We start from the raw sequence: 17,974 nt of genomic DNA on the forward strand, positions 1-17,974 counted from the left end.
ATTCTACATGAAGAAATACTCTTATTAATAGAAAGAAAATTTCAGTGCCTGGGTGACTCACTCGGTTAAGCGTCTGACTCCTGATCTCCATGACCTGGCTCAGGTCATGATCTCGTGGTTTGTGGGATGCAGCCCCGCATCAGGCTCTGGGCTGACAGCGTGGAACCTGCTTGGGTTTCTCTCTTTCCCTCTCTCCCTCTGCTCCTCCCCTGTTCATGTGCTCTCTCTCTCAAGACAAATAAATAAACTTAAAAAAAAAAAAAACTATTTTAAAAAAACAGAAAGAAATTTGAATTGGTATCCCACAAAGATGCCAGGCCCCACATATACTTCACCTAAGATTTCTAATAAACATTTATGACAGGAGTAATGCACATCTTAGAGACACTCCTCCAGGAAACAGGGAAAGAAAGCCACTCTCCAACTCATTTTACAAGGCTATATCATTGTGATATTAAGCAAAAATCTTAAAATAAGCCAAATCAAAAAGAAACCAATCAAATCATGGCCAGGTTGGTTTTACTTCAGGAAAGGAAGGTTGCTTTAACAATACGAAACCAATCCATGTAACGAATCATGTTAATGATTAAGGGTGGAAAAACAACAATTTTTTGCAATACAGAAAGAGCTTTTTAAAAAAAAATTTTTTTTTTCTTATTTATTTTTGAAACAGAGAGAGCACAAGCAGGGGAGGAGCAGAGATAGGGACAGAGGACCTGAAGCAGACTCTGCACTGACAGTGGTGAGCCTGATGTGGGGCTAGAACTCACGAACTGTGAGATCATGACCTGAGTCACCCAGGTGCCTCCAGAAAGAGCTTTTGATAAAATTCAGCAACATCTGTGATTATGAAAAGCTCTTCACAAACTAAGAATAGATATTTCTCAATTTAATAAAAATACCATAAACTGCTTACAGAACACCTGGAGTGCATTCCCAAAACAAGCATGCCTATTATGACCATGTCTCTTCAACAGCGTACTGGGGGTCTGCCAATGTAATTAGACAAGAAAAAGAAAGAAAACCACAAAAGTTATGAGGAATGGAAAGAAAAGCAAATCTGTTCTGACTTGTAGGTGATGTATTTGCATATTTAGAAAGTTCAAATGAATCTATAGAGAAATTACTAGAATTGATAAGCGAATTGCAGCAAGGTTACCAAACAGAAAAATCTGTTTAAAAATTTTATTTCTGGGGCATCTGAGCGGCTCAGTCAGTTAAGCGTCCAACTCTTGGTTTCAGCTCAGGTCATGATCTCAAGGTTCATTGTTTCGAGCCCCACATCGGGCTCCGCACTGACGGTGCGGAGCCTGCTTGGGATTCTCTCCTGCCCCTTCCCTGCTCACTCTCTCTTTCAAAACAAATATATATTGAATTTTTTTCAATTTCTGTGCACCAGCAACAAACAAAATTTAAAGACATCATTTACAATAGCATCTAAAATATAAAGAAAACAATTATTAATGTAACAAAATTTATGGAATGCTTTATGAAGAAAATCACAAAACTGTTGTCAAAAGATCTAAGAAGTCCTTATCAATGGAGAGATGTTCATTCAATGGAAAATGCACTATTACAGAGAGGATTAATTAATTAAGTATAATTCCAACAAAAATCCTAAGACTTGTTTTGTTGAAACTTGGGCAAATTCCAAACTTCGTACAAAAATGCAAAGGATAGGGGCACCTGTGTGGCTCGGTGGTTGAGGGTCTGACTTCGGCTCAGGTCATGATCTCATGGTCTGTGGGTTTGAGACCCACGTCGGGCTCTGTGCTGACAGTTCGGAGCCTGGGCCCTGCTTCAGATTCTGTCTCCCTCTCTCTCTGCCCTTCCCCCGCTCGTGCTCTTTCTCTCTCTCAAAAATAAACATTAAAAAAAATTTTTTTTAAATGCAAAGCATAGATGACAAAGATGACAGCCCAAATCTTGGAGAAAAAGGTTATAAAGATGCTTTACCTAACATCAAGAATTTTTTCTTTTTATGAGAGAGAGAGAGAGAATACGAGTCGGGGAGAAGGGCAGAAGCTTAAGCAGGCTCCAGGCTCAGCATGGAGCCCAATGTGGGGCTTGATCCCATGACCTTGGGATCATGACCTGAGCTGCAATCCAGTCGGGACACTCAACCAACTGAGCCACCCAGGTGCTTCGGAAATTATTTTCATTACCAGAACATTGCTGATCTCTAGTGGGGAAATTCAGGGATGTGATCAGGAAAGGATACCCAAAAGCCTTCCAGGGTGCTGGCAAGGTGGCATTTAACCTGAGCATTGGTGATATGAATGTGTGTTACATTATTCCTCTTTATATACATCTAATAACTTTTTTTCAGGCTTATTTTTTTTAAGTTTGTTTATTTTGAGAGAGAGAGGGGAGAGAGAGGCAGAGAGAGAATTCCCAGCAGGCTCTGCACTGTCAGCACTGAGCCCAATGCAGGGCTCGACCCCATGATTTACAAGATCACGACCTGAGCCAAAATCAAGTCAGACACTTAACCTACTGTGCTACCCAGGCGCCCTTAATAACTTCTGCTATTATGTCCACTTTTATTTACCATTTTAAGTTTAAAATTTTGTTACAGACGATAGAATACCAGTTCTTAAAATATAGGGACACCTGGGTGGTTCAGTTGGTTGAGCGTCCAACTTTGGCTCAGGTCATAACCTTGCAGTTTGCTGTCAGTGCAAAGCCGCCTTTGGATCCTCTGTCCCCCTCTGTGCCTCTCTCAAAAATAAACATTTAAACACACACACACACACACACACACACACACACACACACACACATACACACACACACACACACACCTGAAATACATCTAAGTGGACAGTGGGATGAGTGGACTTTATTCTTCTAATTGTTATTTCTCACATTCTTGTGCTGCCTTTTCTCTTTAATTAAAAAGATTGTGCCAGACCAGCGTTACTTCTAGATCTTGATTTCAGCGAGTAATATAGGATTATTTCTAATAATATCTTATGGATAAAATGGAGAAATGTAGAATGAAAGACAGCACATTTGGTGGTTAGGGATAACATCCTTGTATTTTCTTCCTGGATTCGGAAACAACCATGACAGAGAAGTCAGACAAAACATCGCTTCTATTGTTAACAAAGTGTTTTTTTCAATATGCAGCAATGGGGACTGGCCAATAGTCCACCGATCTCTGAATTAGAGATTAATCCACTTAACCACTGGCCTTCCTAGACAACCATGAGCTTCCCCTGTGGGGAGACAAAGTTAAAACTCCTCGGGGAGTAAATCTTTTGACCTACATATTCTTTTACTTCTAGCACCCTGAAAGGTCTTAAGCCTCTTTGAGTCCATTCCACTTCACTATTTACATAACATTAGCTGCTCCCCAACATTATCCTGTCTCTCCATCTAAGTTACGTTCCTGGTGGTCAGAGTACCGTACTCATTTCTGAAACCAGAATTCTAGATCATTCATGCACATGATAAATACTTTCATATTCGTGTTATGTATTTACTTAAGAGCCATAAGAATACAGGCTGCGGTAAAAACTTCAGAAACTCCAGACAGATCAAGAGACTAGAACTGGACCAATGAGGAAAATACAGCATTTATTAAGGGCTTGTATAGGGTGGCTACTGATCCTAAGTGTTTCGTGAACATCTCATTTTATTCTCTTTATAGCAGCTATTACCTTAGCGACAGGTGAAGACACAAATAAAGTTAACACAATCACTTGTGTGAGGGCACACAACTATAATTTGCACTTGGCGGTGACTCCAAAGCTAAAGCCCTGAACTGCTGCTGAGCTATAGGGAAACCAAGAGAGCTAAGCCTTCTGAGATCTCTCCTTGGTTGGTGTCTGTAAGGCAGTACTGACTGCACTGTGGTCGCGGGAGAGGCCTCGGGAGCCAGAGCGCCGTGCTTCACACTCAGACTGTGCTAATGATACTGAGATACAGGGGGGTTTCTTAACCTCTCAATGCCTTCTTCATCTCCTTGTCTGTGAAATGGGAAGAATATCCTCAGTGCACAGGATTATCGCCAAGATGAAATGTGTCCATGCAAGTAAAATACTTAGCGCGGCACCTGACTGCACATATCAACCTGTATTTACTGCTAGGTCTCTGCTACTTTTGTAGAATTTCGCCCCGGAACCCAAATGTCCCCTGTGAGTACATCATGAAGGGTAAGAAAACAATTGAGGAAACTTGGCATTATACAACCTAAGGCTAATTTACTTAAAAACAAAGAGCTTTTTAGGGAACTGAGGACTTTACTCCCTTTCACCCAAAACTTCCAGCGAGAAAATGCAAAAAGGTTTAAAATGAGGTAGTTTAGAGGTGGTATTCTTCTTCTTTATCATTCTTTCTTGGCCAGTCCCTGAGATGTCTAGATGAAACACCCAATAAAAACCACTCTCTCGCTACAAACTGTACTCCAAGCTGCAAGTTTTTAAGAAGCTGTAAAAAGACAAATCCTGACAGAAACAAGTGAAGTCAGTTTGTTGAAAGATTTTTTTTTTATTCTACAAGAATTGATTGGTGCAATCCTGCAGGACCCACATGTGTTTAGAGAAATTTTTCTTTTCAAAAGTAAATGAAAACCCCCTTTGAATTATTTATATATTAACTTCTGAAAACAATAGTCATAGGGTCTGCTTTGTCCTATAGAACTATAAATGTTACACAAACTGAAGCAAAAATGGATGTACAGAGATTTAAATGAAACCTTCCAAAGAACAAGACCGCTCCTCGGTCCACTGTATTTTCAAAGTTGATTATCATCAAACCAGGATGAGAGCTGTGAACCACAAACCGTTTGTGTCTTTAATAGAAAAAACCATGTTTAGATTAATTAGCAAAGTAGGATCTTAAAATGGATCTTCACACAGTTGATATTTTAGTAGTAAACCTGTATATCAAGGCCCTTTCCATTATTTATTTTACTTTAAAAATATATACAGCTAAGGATGTTAAATATATATTCTGAGCCATATGTCTAAACATAAATATTTGGGAAATTCAAACTCTTCCAACAAGTTACGAAAGGATTAAAGAAACGAGAGGAGCTACAAATTATACAGCAGGAGGAAGAAAAAAAAGTTCTTAAACATTTAGGTCTGGATAGATAGGTATTTTCTGATTTCAATATACATACCCAGTTGAGAATAGACAGCTGTCAAACTTCAACCAGTTACAGAGAGTGTCGACTAAGCCTGTACTATTTTGTACAACAGGAAACAACGGTGACTTCAAAAATTTCAAGACAGCTCGATAGTTTCATCAGAAGTTATTTGTAGTAATCGTCTAGTATCGTGTAGTTCTGGGAGGTGCAGACTGAATGACCGCATCACCTAAGCCAAACCAGGTGCACTGATGCTGCCTGACGGGGATTAATTATGGTGGAAAGTATCAGAACACAACAGAGCAGACAGGCAAGCGGAGAAGGACGTATAACGTACACCCATGCGGATCAATCACGTTAACGCTAGTGTTTCAAATCTAAATGTACAGGGACACTTATAAAAGCTGCAGGACAATCCCGATACAAAAACCCAGAGATAAACCTGCAAAATGGTCAACTTCAGTTCCTAGTCTGCTGCTGAATAGCTTAAAGAGTAGCTATTTGGTCTTCGGGGATTTGAGAATGAAAGGGGTGGAAACGTGTTCATCCCTCACTGCACTGTAGCATCTGAAATGAGCAAGCACAACACCTTTGAATTTGTTTTGCTCTTACGTGCAGAACCGGTTCTACTTTTTGAAGACATTTAAAGATAGCTTTGCACTGAGTTAACTTCTAGTCCACAGTGGTTAAGTGACTAGAACTGCCATCCCATTAGCATTCTACGGGACAGTCTTGTTCAGCACTCCTCACTCTGGGGTGGGGGTGGGAGGCATGGCAAAAAGCAGGTGCAATTCTTTTTTTTTTTTTTTTTAACAGCAGAAAAGCTTGAAACACCTACAGAGTTTTGCATGTGTCTTGTATTCTATTCTGGAACACCTGAACAAAATCTTATTTCAATCAGCTCGATCTATACAAGTTATAAAATACAAACACAGTCTAAACCCTATAGCGTACAGGATATGTGCTGTTTAATATTCATTAAATGCAGTACAATTGATGAAGATTATCAAATAAGAAACACACGGCATTCTGAAGTTTTAGATCATCTTCGGGTCACTGACCAGAAATGTACAAATTACATGTGCAAGACAAAAAACAAACAAAAACCAAAACACACACAAAAAAGAAAGGATAAAATCCAAAGAAACCAACTTCTCAGTGCAGCACCCCCCTCAGGATATGGCACTTTTACAATATGAATATTACAGCGGTCAATTTAAGCCGGGAATGACTCAGACAGTGAAGCCACATTAGGGCAAGAGCCAGCCCATCAAAATGTTAAAGTAAAACAGATGAACTTTTTTCTCTGTAAAAGCACTGAAAATGTAATATGGCGCAGACAACTCACTAAAACTTTTCTCATTTCATTTGCCTCCCGATGTAGGATCTTAAGTTATTCTGTAATTATTCTACTTGTTTTAACAGACTGATTTTTAAGGCCTGTATAAATGCTGTTATGTTGCTGAAACCTACTTTTTTCTCTGTGGTGAGAACGTCTTCGTGGAAAAAAGAATGTATCGGCCAAAAAATCACAGAATGGAGACAAAAAACAAAAGACTGACAGTTTCCAAGCTAGTAAGAAATAAATTATACCATGATCCATCGATTTAAAATTATATCAATATTAACTAACATTTCCAGGGTGGCTCCCCCATGCTCAAATTAAACAGTGCAGACTAGGGCCTGGTACAGTGAATCACATTTGGTTTTCTGGAAAACAAAACTTTACTATACTATAAACAATTAAAAGGCAATTTTCTTCCTCCACAACACACAGACATTAAATGGAAGGTTTTTAAAATATCCACTACCTATAAGAAAAGTACTTTTAAATGGCTAAAAGGAATCAAAATACCAAAGTTTAGTATGCGAAGATATAAACAACCAAGAAAAGATCATTGGTGCTGAATATTGAACATGAATAGCCCAAAATAAGTTCCGAAGTTTTGTCTACCTTTACAAATTAAAAAAGGTGTCCTTTCCACAGTTTGGGGATATGTGCTGTAAATCCCCCCCAACAAGTGTATGAGTAAGGTTTAAAAATGTTGCCAATAGTAAGTTCTTCGGTACCTAAAATTAACCAGAGGACAGCAATATTAATGGTGGCAATGGTGCAGCAATTCTCAAAACGTAGTTACGATCCAACACGAGTTGTGGTGGTTCTTTTATCTGAGAAAAAGCTTTTCAGAAGAAATACCTGCCCTATGCTAACCACCAGAAGAATGAGGGCTTCTCCTACTGACCAATAGGCCACTCTCGTATTTAGATCTTCTGCTCGGCTTCGGCCTTGGGCTTCTCTCAAGCGGAAATGAGTCTGATAGTCGATGACAGACTTTAGAGCTTCGTGAATTGAAACACAGGCAGATTCCATCTAAAGAGAGACAGGTGCAGTTAGTAGGTGGGACACCTTCTGCCCTATCCATCTAATATATTCATCTTCCAGTTAGATCTCAATTCCTCATCTGATTAACACACCACTGAACTGGCACTCACTCATTCACCCGCTCATTTACGCCACTGGTTCCGGCAATGCAACCGGCCCTTCCCTTCATCCCCACTAGGACAACTGGTGAGGCCGGAGATTCGGTGAGGCAGCGGCTTGCCCCAAATTGGAAAGTCACAGCGATGGTACCTGCCATGTGCTAGACAGAATGCTAAGCTGACAGCAGCAGAAATACTTATCAGTGACAGTGCGTGGTTACAGAATTTCAAGTTCAGGCTCCCCCAGGAGGATGAATTAGGAGGAAGAGAATGGCAGGGCAGAAAATTTGATCAATAATGAGTACAAAGTCCAAATAGATACAAAAATAAACCAAACACCAGACAAAGTTAACCATCTTAAAAGCAGGTGAGTCTGAAAGTGATAGGTCAGGGCGTCAGTGTCTTTCTTTAATTTATCAATTTGCTAAACATGTGTCCTCCCTCCTGCCAGTCAACCAACACATACGTTCTCAGTGGGAGGAAGTTTCAGTTCCACTGTGTAATCCATTTGCCAGCCTTCATCTGATGACACCTTACCTTTCTATACATTCATCACACTATCTGCTTTGAGAAAGGGTAAGTGTCTAAATTTTTTGTTTGTACAGCAGAGTTTAATATTTTTCTACTGCTGAAAACTTAACCCTAGTGATGAAATACCTGCGTTATTATTATACTTATTCTACATCACAAACCATGTATTAAGAATGTTACAAACAATCTGAGGGTTTTCTCGCCCTTATTGCTAAGGAAGGAACTGTTGATATATACTGTGCACAGCCACACAAAGGAAAAATATCTTTATGATATAGGACAGTGATGAGGGCCACAGAGTATGGGAAGCAGAGGGAGGAAGATGGCGAACATTACTACCTTCCTGTATTCTGGAAAATTCTCCAATAAATGAAGTTTATCTTAGCAACCTTCCCATTTTCCTTTCTGCTTCTCTCTCTCCTTTAGACCCCAAAACTGTCAAGCTAACTCAGTCACTAGAATACCCCCATGTCACAAAGTTATTTGGGCTCCTCTCTACTACAGTGTTTACGACTTGTATAACTTCTTCCCTCCTTTCACTAATAAATCCACAGAATCTCTCAAAAGATTCTGGGATTTCTTTTTTCCGGTCTTACTTTTTGTGAAGGAATAGAGAACTAGAAAAGAATTCAAACATTTAATAAAGTTTTCGCCAAAGTAAGATGAAAGAAATCACTTATAAAAATATTCCATTAAAGGTGCTTCTACAAAGTACGAGAAATTACGTGGTCCACGATGTACGAGAGATTACATGGTCCACAAATTGCATGTACCTGTTAGATGGACACTCAAACGTTTTTCCTGTTCCTGTTTTGTCGAGGGCCCTAAGAATCAAAGATTAGCAAAACGGTGCTAAAATGAATAATCACATGTTCTGATCTGTGGTAGGAGGCTCCGGAGGCGCTTCTAGACTCTCTCTCCTTCTCAGGCGTTCTCAAAGCGGGATGGAGGCTAATCCTGGGAAGCATGCACAAAAGCGAGGATCTGATACAAATTCAGAATGTTTAAGGATTCCTGGAAGCCTGACACGGAGTAAGGGTTAAGAAGCGCTGGATGAAAGAACATCACAGAAATAAAGGGACTAACCGCACGGATTCGTATAATTTTTGAGAGGTTTCCCTTTTTTCCCTACCTCTTCTAATAAGGAGAAGTGTTCAGATCTAAGTCCATGTTCAAAAAGTTCATATTCCAAAGAACGTGGTACAGTGAGCCCCCAGGTCAATCATTAACACGTGGCTAATCTTGCTTCACCAATATGTACGTATTCCTCACCTATTTTTCTCCCCACTCCAATTAATTTGAGGCAAATCCCTTAGCTGTTATCATTTTAACTATACTTTTATACTTTATATTCATTTCTGCAAGGCAACACTACACTAAAAGCTACAACGCTGGTAACATTAGCACACGTAAAACAATTGAAAAATGGTTCCTTAGAGTTTTCAATATAAACTCGGTATTCAAATTTCCCTAAATATCTCAAAAGTTGTTTCCAAATCAGAATCCAAACAGCTCCGACCCCAATCGTCTGGCTGATGTGTCCTTCAAGGGTTCTTGAATCTTTTGGTTCTCTTCCTGTCTTCCCTTCCCACTTGAAGAAACTGGGTTCTCTGTCCTGCAGCATTTCCAACTTCCTTCTAACTTCCAATGTTGTGCACTTCATTAACGCATATTATCAGAAGACACACAATGCCCAGTTACCTCTCCATCTGGAAATGGCCATTGGATTTGGTGCTATCAGTGTGATCGAGCCATGGTACAATTCCCCCACAGCTTTCCACCACTGGCTTTAGCAGTGACTGGTAACACTGTCTACTCCAGATCCATCATTTTACTAATAGGTGAAAAATGGTGATTTACTACAACTCGGTAACTTATTCTGCATTTACCAGCTGGTACATTTTTCTATTCTAAGATGTGAACAACTGCGTTGTGAGTGTCACCAACCGTAGGAGGTATGAGGGACTCATTAGCTTTTCAAAAGTAGAAAAATAAGATTAAGATAAAAAATGTGATACAAATAAAGGAGATTAACAACTATGAACTGCTTTATTACCACTCACGTGTTATATTTATGTATCTGGCTTGTAGAGCAAGCTACCTTATACAAATTAGAATTCATGAAGCTTATGTTACAAACAAGGGCCCCAGAGAAAAACCTTTTTACAAAGCAAAGCGCATTCACACGGCATGGTAAAATAAGAGAACATTTCTAAAAGTAAGAGTGTATGAATACATCCTGTTAATGCTCACAGTAGGATTATGAGTTAAGGCTCCTGTACGTTATTATTGAGGAGGGCACTTGTTGGCATGAGCACTGGGTGTTGGATGTAAGTGAGGAATCACGGGAATCTACCCCAAAAACCAAAAGCACTCTTTACACACCGTATGTTAGCCAATTTCACAATAAATTATACTAAAAAATAAAGATAAAATAAATATACATTAAAAATAAATAAACATTTCAAAAAATTTAAAAAATAATAAGTAACAAATAAAAATGGCTTCTGTCACCACATGACTTGGGCCAACAACCTAACTAGAACCTGGGAACAATGAAATACCACTTTAAGGGCTTAACAAGTAGAATTAACAAATAATTCCTTCGGATACCTAATTGAGTACCTTTTAGATAAGATCTAAGCTCACATTCTGTTCAAGCTGGAACGAAAATGGCCCTTCTCACCACCTGAGCCGCATCTGTTCACAGACTTTAAATCTCTTTCCTTCTCTGTCTCTCGTTAAGCTCTTCTTCAACATAAAGTCCAACCTGCCTTCCTTAACTATTTTTGTTAGATGGCTTACCACTGATCTTTAATATTTTGCCCTAAGTTCTAGCAAACATTCTAAGAGCAGCCTGAATGAACACTAAACACTGGGAGAACACTACCAGGTGGCATATTGATTATAGATTAACGAAGGCATCATTTTGTTTCCAGTTATACCAACCTGCCGGGTTATGGAAGCCATATTCCTCATGAACCACAAAAAATGCTTCCGAATGCTGGAGCACTGTCCAGTCTTCCTAAATTTCCTTTCCCACTGAAGGGATCCTCCTCCTTACACTTCAAAGTTCATCAAATCCTTTCACAGTGGTCTCCACCAAAAATGTCTGAAGTTCCCTGAAATGTCTAATCTACTATAAGAATTAAGATGGATCTGAAAGACTGTGTGAAAGTCTCAAACTCCGTGTTCATCAGTGGGTGAATGCGTGTGAAATTATGCTTTCCCTCCATCAACACACCATTCTGTTGCTTTTCATTTACCTGGGTAAGAGCACTGACTCGGTTCTCACTAGGAAACAAAGGCGGGTCTTCTCCAACTTGAAAATCAAAATACACGGTTTTGTGTGTGAACGTGGAAAATTCATTGCTGAAACAAAACTTGTATGTCCCGTTTTTGGAGGCGGTGAAGGTAAAACTATCATACTGTTTCTTCATCTCTTTGTATAACACGTTACCATCAGGATCTTCTAATCGACAGTCTACATCATAGTGTCCACCAGTAATCACCTACGAAGACAGAGAAAAAGGGAAGAAAGATATCACTGCAACTCACAAGTCTGACAAAGCAACCAGACTTCCTGTTAAAAGGATAAGACTCCTGGCAGTGGACTTTTACTATCAAGGGCAATTTCACATTTTTTAATTCCCAGCAGTGGATGGAATTTGGGAGGCAGATTTCAGTTCAACCAAAGCTTTACAGACACTGAACAAATTTCCCCATGATGGGAGAGAGCAACTACCTAACCAGCCAAATAACCATTCTAATTAACGCAGGCCTCTTAAATCATTTGAATCTCCCAACAAACCTACAAGAGGGGGTTTCTGCCCTCCATTTGACAAACTGAGAAACTGAGTTAAGATAAGCAACCTACCCAAGATTGCTCATCTAGTAAAAGGCAGAGACAGAATCTGAACCCCAAAGTCACACTCTTGACCGTTAAGCTCACTGCCATGTAGTATTTTCCTTCCCTAAATGTTCTCCCCTCATTTCCTATGTGCACCATCCAAGCACACACACGGATAGTGTAGTGCAGGAGGAAAGTAGACCAGTCCTTAGCGTAACACCCCAAGCATGTATCTATTATAGAACTTAAATTCACTTTAATGCCAAATTTAGGTTTGTTTCTTAAGTGCTTCTCTACATCAGTTATATGGAATTTGATACACCTTTTGTTTTGAACAGCATTATGGACTGAACAGACCCGTGGGCTACTGATTCTAACAGTATAGCCTCATTTTGCAAATTTGTTTCCCAGAGAAATATCAATGATTAAACTATCCTGTTTATACACTTGTGATTAAAGCAAAAACAAAACAAAAGCAAACAAATCTTCTGCTTATCTGGAAGCCCGTATTAAAGGGCAAGCATATTTGAAAGGAAAGCCAGGGGGGTAAATGAAAAGTTCTGAAGAGGACTTTGGAGTTATTTTCAAGGGCTTGTGCTTCATCAGTTACAATTTAAAGGCCCATTTGGGTCGTACAAATGAAGGGGAGGGAGATTCTTCCTGAGGTAAGTAGACAAGCATAATGAGAGAGGAAAAGGAGAAAAGGATTAAAGAGGAGAAAGGCCTCCTTAGAGGACAAAGAATTAAGTAGGAAGAAAGAGGGAGGGGAGATGTAAGAAACAAAGGGTGCAGGCTGAAAGAATGGGAAAGAAGTGAGGAAGAAGAGATGCGGGTTTGAGGGTTCCCAACCCCCATGAGAGCAGGTGACACAAGCCTGTACTTTCAAGTGTGAACTCTCCCGGTGAGCACAATGTTGCCATTCTAGATCTGCAGAACAGAGATCAAACCTCGCACTTCAAAGAAGGATCAGCTGCTAATGTGACCTTTTGTCACTTAGGAAATACGATGAATAACTGAACTATGTTACAAGATCACTTTGACAAATAAATGTAATATAACTATGTACTGAGGAAACTGCTAAGGAAACTGTTAATATGTAAATATTAACATACAGGTACGATGTTTCGACTTAAAAAGTGTCTTATCAACTGGGCATTTACTGCCTCTCCAATGTCAACAACTTTTCCTCCAGGTGAAAGTCATGACTTCATTTTTATGTACCTGATTATTCGTACTTGGCCGTTGTGCTGTGAATGGTCAAATACAACAAAACTGAACAGGACCAGAACAGATCACCATGCCACTCTTCCTCCAGCAAACTTCCAAACAAATCATCTTATTTCAGATAAAAAATACCCCTTTAGAATCTGTCCGGTCACATAATGTAGAAACTGGGAATCATCCCAAACGAAGTCTCCCTACTTGTCCGGTTAGTCACACAAATTTCTTGACGTTGCTTCCTCCCTCAAATTCATCCGGCCTCTTCCACTCCTAATCCAGAGTCTAGACAGGACTGAAGCCACAACTTCCTAAAAGGTCTTCCCGTAACCCAATCTCTCTTCCCTCGAAACCCAGGGGTTCTCAGTCTCAGTTGGTTTAGGGATGGATAATTGTTTGTGGCAGGGGGTTGCGTTGCCCGGGGCACCGTGGCATGTTTACAACCATCTCTGGTTTCCGTTCACCAGACGCCAGTAGAGTCGCCCCTCCCACGTCTCCTGGCCTCCCCATCACCCGTTCGCTTAAAACCTTGTGATAAATTCAGAAAAATCCCAACCTGTTAACAGTGCCATACCACTCCTCTGTGTCTCGTCAAGGTGGCCTCAACAACCCTTTCTCTGTGTTCCAAAAATAGCAGACTGCCAGAAGTTCTCTGAACAGATCTTTGTTTTACATCTGCTCAAACAGTGGTGAGTTAAACAGGTCCTGTTTGCTCAACAATCACAGGACCCAAAACGACGATACTTACAGATCTACGGCTTATTACGGGGAAAGAACAGAATATAAAACATCACAGTCAAAGTGTCCACCAGAAGGGGGTCGGTGAGGTGAGGCATGGGCTCCTTTGCCCTCCCTCTGTGAGGACTGTAGCCAAACAAGGACTCTCGACTAGGAACCACACAAGTGTGCAAGGAACACCTTGCAACCAGTGAGTCCCAAAAAGAGGCCTGTCACTGGTCACACAGGCACATCCCTGCTATATTACCAGTCTCAACAGCACAGCCTTTTGGGGGGCTGGGGGATATCTCACCAAGACCAGGTACAAATCATCAATCCCACTATTACCAACAAACAATGCTGACAAACTGGGACAAATCACCCCTGAAGCCCTTGGACCCACAGTTACAAAGCAACACTATTACTCACTGTACTTCAGTGTGGGCTCAAGCTAATTTCAGGAACTGAGTCTCACAAACACAATCTACCTGCCTAGGATGTCCGTTCCCCTATGCCATCTTGTAGAGTAGCTCCTCTTTCTCCTAGACACAATTCAAACATCAGCCCCTCCGGTGACATTTCCCTGGATGAGCCCTCTCCTTCTGCCCAGCACTGTACCTAGTGTGTACCTTCACTGTTGCATTTAACACTGTATGACTGCATGTATCCATGTAAGCTCCCTGAGGTCAAGGTCAGTCTCACTGACCTTTGGGAGGCAGTGTATAGGAGTTAAGAACTTAACCTGGAACTGCATACTCATTCTGCCACGTGCTACGTTTTGCAACCTTGGGCTTAAAGCTTTCAAAGCCTTAGCTTCCTAAGTAAGGAAGAAGTAAGAACTCTACCCATTTCCTATGGAGGTATCCTGAGAATTAAGTAACACGCCTGAAATGCTTGGCGTGCTGTCTGCTACCTAACAGACATAACAGCCCATAACAGTAGTGGTGGTATTCTCGGCACCAAGCACGGTGTCTGACGCTGATACCTGAAATACACAGACATTTTTATATTACGATTCCTGCTATCTTCTTTTCAGTCCCCTCGTTCTAACCCATGAAGTTAAACAAACCAAAGGGTGATCCTTAGCCTCCCTTCCCTTACTCGCGGTAGCCAAACATCATCAAGTCCTGTTGATTTCACCTACTGGCTTCTCTCCAATCCTTTCACTTGTCTCCTCCTCTACAGCTACCACCCTTGAAGCCTGGACCACTATAATAGTCTCCTATAGCCATCTCTCCAACACCCTAATACTTTCTCTACCTGCACAAGTGAACATACAGTTACCAAAACTGCGTGAATCATATCACTGCACTGCTCACAACGCTCTGATGGCTTTCCCATACTCTGAGGAAAAACTAAAATCCTTAACTAGGCCAGCAAGGCACATGGTCTCACCCCTGACCTCTCTTCCTCTGGCTCCTTATTCCCAAGTACATTGGATCTCACGATAGACCTCAAATTCCCAGCCACTCTTAACGCTTTTGCAAAGGCTATTCTATTCCCTCACCACTCCCCTTACCAAAGTATGTACAACTAATCCTTTACAGTTCAGCCTAAAATCACTTCCTAAAGGAAGCTCTCATAGATCCCAAAGATTAGACCGTTTATCCCCTATTTTCTGCCTTTTTAAAAAAATTATTTCTGGGGCGCCTGGCTGGCTCAGTCGGTTAAGCGTCCGACTTCGGCTCAGGTCACGATCTCGCGGTCCGTGAGTTCGAGCCCCGCGTTGGGCTCTGTGCTGTGCTGCTCAGAGCCTGGAGCCTGTTTCAGATTCTGTGTCTCCCTCTCTCTCTGACCCTCCCCCGTTCATGCTCTGTCTCTCTCTGTCTCAAAAATAAATAAATGTTAAAAAAAAATTAAAAAAAAATTATTTCTTTATTTTGAGAGCGGAAGCAGGAGAGAAGCAGAAAGAGTGAGACACAGAATCCACAGCAGACCCTGCACTGTCAGCGAGGAGCCTGATAAGGGGGCTTGAACTACGAACCGTAAGATCACGACTGGAGCCGGGATCAAGAGTCAGACAGACACTCAACCGACTGAGACACCCAGATTTTCTGCTCTTAAGGTAGTTTTGATGAATGAGCAGGTACTAATTAAGAAAAGGGTTGGATGCAGAAGGAATCGAGAATGATGTAAGCGAAACAATCTATTTGTACCACTTCCTATCACCAGCACCTAGCACTCAATAGCTGCTCAAATAAGCTAAACGAGTCTACCAACAAAACAGAAATAAAGACTGTTGGGGTGCCTGGGTAGCTCAGTTGATTAAGGTCTGACCCTTGATCTCTGCTCAGGTCATGATTTCATGGCTGGTGGGACTGAGCCCCATGACGGGCTCTGTGCTGACCACATGGAGCCTGCTTGGGAGTCTCTCTCTCTGCCCCTCCCCCCACACATCTGCTTTCTCCCCCTCTCTCTGTCAAAATAAATAAAGTAAAAAAAAAAAAAAAGAAATAAAGATTGCTGTAGCAAACTTAAGAAAGTACATTCTGTTAAATAAAGTTTCTTTCCTATTAAGATCCCAAAGATGAAAAGGGTCCTCTCATTTATCACAGCTATTCGTTCAATGCCTTTGGCAGATGGTCTTCTAGCCTCGAAAGGAGTTCCTCCTGTGACAGGGACAGCATTAACCAAAAGTCCTAACATCAATGGAAAAACTGAAAAACAACGGAATTAGATATTGGCAGGACTTCAAAACTGATTCAAGTGGAGGTGTCAATCAGAGAGCAGGGGACCGGTCACTGAGCACTATACAACAGGAAGAAGTTCTGTTTAAAAGAAGTGCTTTAAGGGGGAAAGTTCAATAGGCCTTAAAACGAAGAACATTTTGGAGCATAGAAGGAAAAGTCACAGGAACCATTTCTGGAACTCCTGTATCTTCATATTTCGTCTAAAATGGCTCTCGCCCAAGATGTATAACAGGAAAGGCAAATGCCCTGCATCAGCTACCTAGAGGTGATTCTTGACTCAGCCCAAGAGTGGAGAAACCCAGACAGGAACGAGTCACCAAGCAGGATGCAGCCCCCGACCCCAGAACCGTGAGCTGGGGCCCCTGGACTTTCAGAGCTCGTCGTACCTGGAACTCGAGGGTGCACTTGGTGCCCTGCGTGATGTCCTCGTAGAAACACTGCTTGGCATTGTCCGGCAGCTCGAAGGTGATCTCGGAGGCGCCGCCGGGCCCCGGCACCAGCAGCAGCAGCGCGAGCAGCCTGCAGCTCCAACGGCCCGCGGCGGCCGCCCAGCGCTGCGCGGACCCCGGCCCCGGCATCCCGAGGCGACGGAGGCGGCCTCAACCGAGCTGCGGGGAGACTCGGGGTCACGTCTGCGCGGACTCACCACGAGCGGCAGGCCTCGGTCCGGGCCGCCCGCGAAGACGCACGGGAGTCGCTCCGGGCCACGGAGAGATTCGCGATGAGCGACGAGCCGCTGGGAGCGAGGGAAGGGCGCGAGAGACCCGGGACTGGGGCCGGGAACGACCTACAGAGCAGAGATAAAGCCGGCACAGCACTGGCGGAAAAGGCCTGAGATGGCCGGAAGTGGGGCTAGCGCCTGGCAAAAGGGGGCGGGGCTTGAGGCACCTGCTCCAGCAACCCGGATGTGCTCGGCCCGGGCAGTGGGGAGAGGCCTTGGAGTGTGTACGTGGAAGCTCGCGAGACGTCTGCGTGGTCTCCGTCGGCGCCAGAGGCGAGGGGCGGGGCCAGCGTAATGAGCGTGGCAGGGCGGGCCCAGAAAAAAGGGTGTGTCCAACCGGTGTCTAGATAGGGCTTGTGGCCGGCTGGTACAGCTCAGCGAGCATAAACTACAGTTTTTCTTGTTCCTGTGAGAACTGATCGCTGGGGGGGGGGTCTCCGAAGGAGTTATGAGGAGCTCATTTTACCCTACGGGGCTAATAACTGGTAGTAGAGCACTTTGCAACTTGCTGAGAGTTTTCTCATAAATAATAACAAATATTTGGGGGAAGCCGTTTAGCCAGGAGCTTGAATACTGGGACCACTACCCTACAGGACTTTTAATCCCTGTTCTGCTACTTACTGGCTGTGTGACCTTGGGCCAGTTGCTTAACCTCTCTAATTCAGTCT

At 42.2% G+C, this 17,974-nt stretch overlaps 1 protein-coding gene across 1 annotated transcript; it reads right to left on the bottom strand.

Moving 5' to 3' along the window:
• Window positions 1–6,049: 6,049 nt before the first annotated feature.
• TMED7 (transmembrane p24 trafficking protein 7) lies at window positions 6,050–17,466 on the bottom strand. The gene is made up of 3 exons (XM_006927554.5): window positions 16,972–17,466; window positions 11,377–11,622; window positions 6,050–7,469 (listed from the first exon to the last, which is right to left on the bottom strand). The coding sequence occupies exons 1-3, from the start codon at window positions 17,161–17,163 to the stop codon at window positions 7,233–7,235; spliced, it is 675 nt and encodes a 224-aa protein (XP_006927616.3). The 5' UTR covers window positions 17,164–17,466; the 3' UTR covers window positions 6,050–7,232.
• Window positions 17,467–17,974: the final 508 nt, after the last annotated feature.

This window comes from Felis catus, chromosome A1 (genome assembly GCF_018350175.1).
Source record: "Felis catus isolate Fca126 chromosome A1, F.catus_Fca126_mat1.0, whole genome shotgun sequence".
NCBI classification, from domain to species: domain Eukaryota; kingdom Metazoa; phylum Chordata; class Mammalia; order Carnivora; family Felidae; genus Felis; species Felis catus.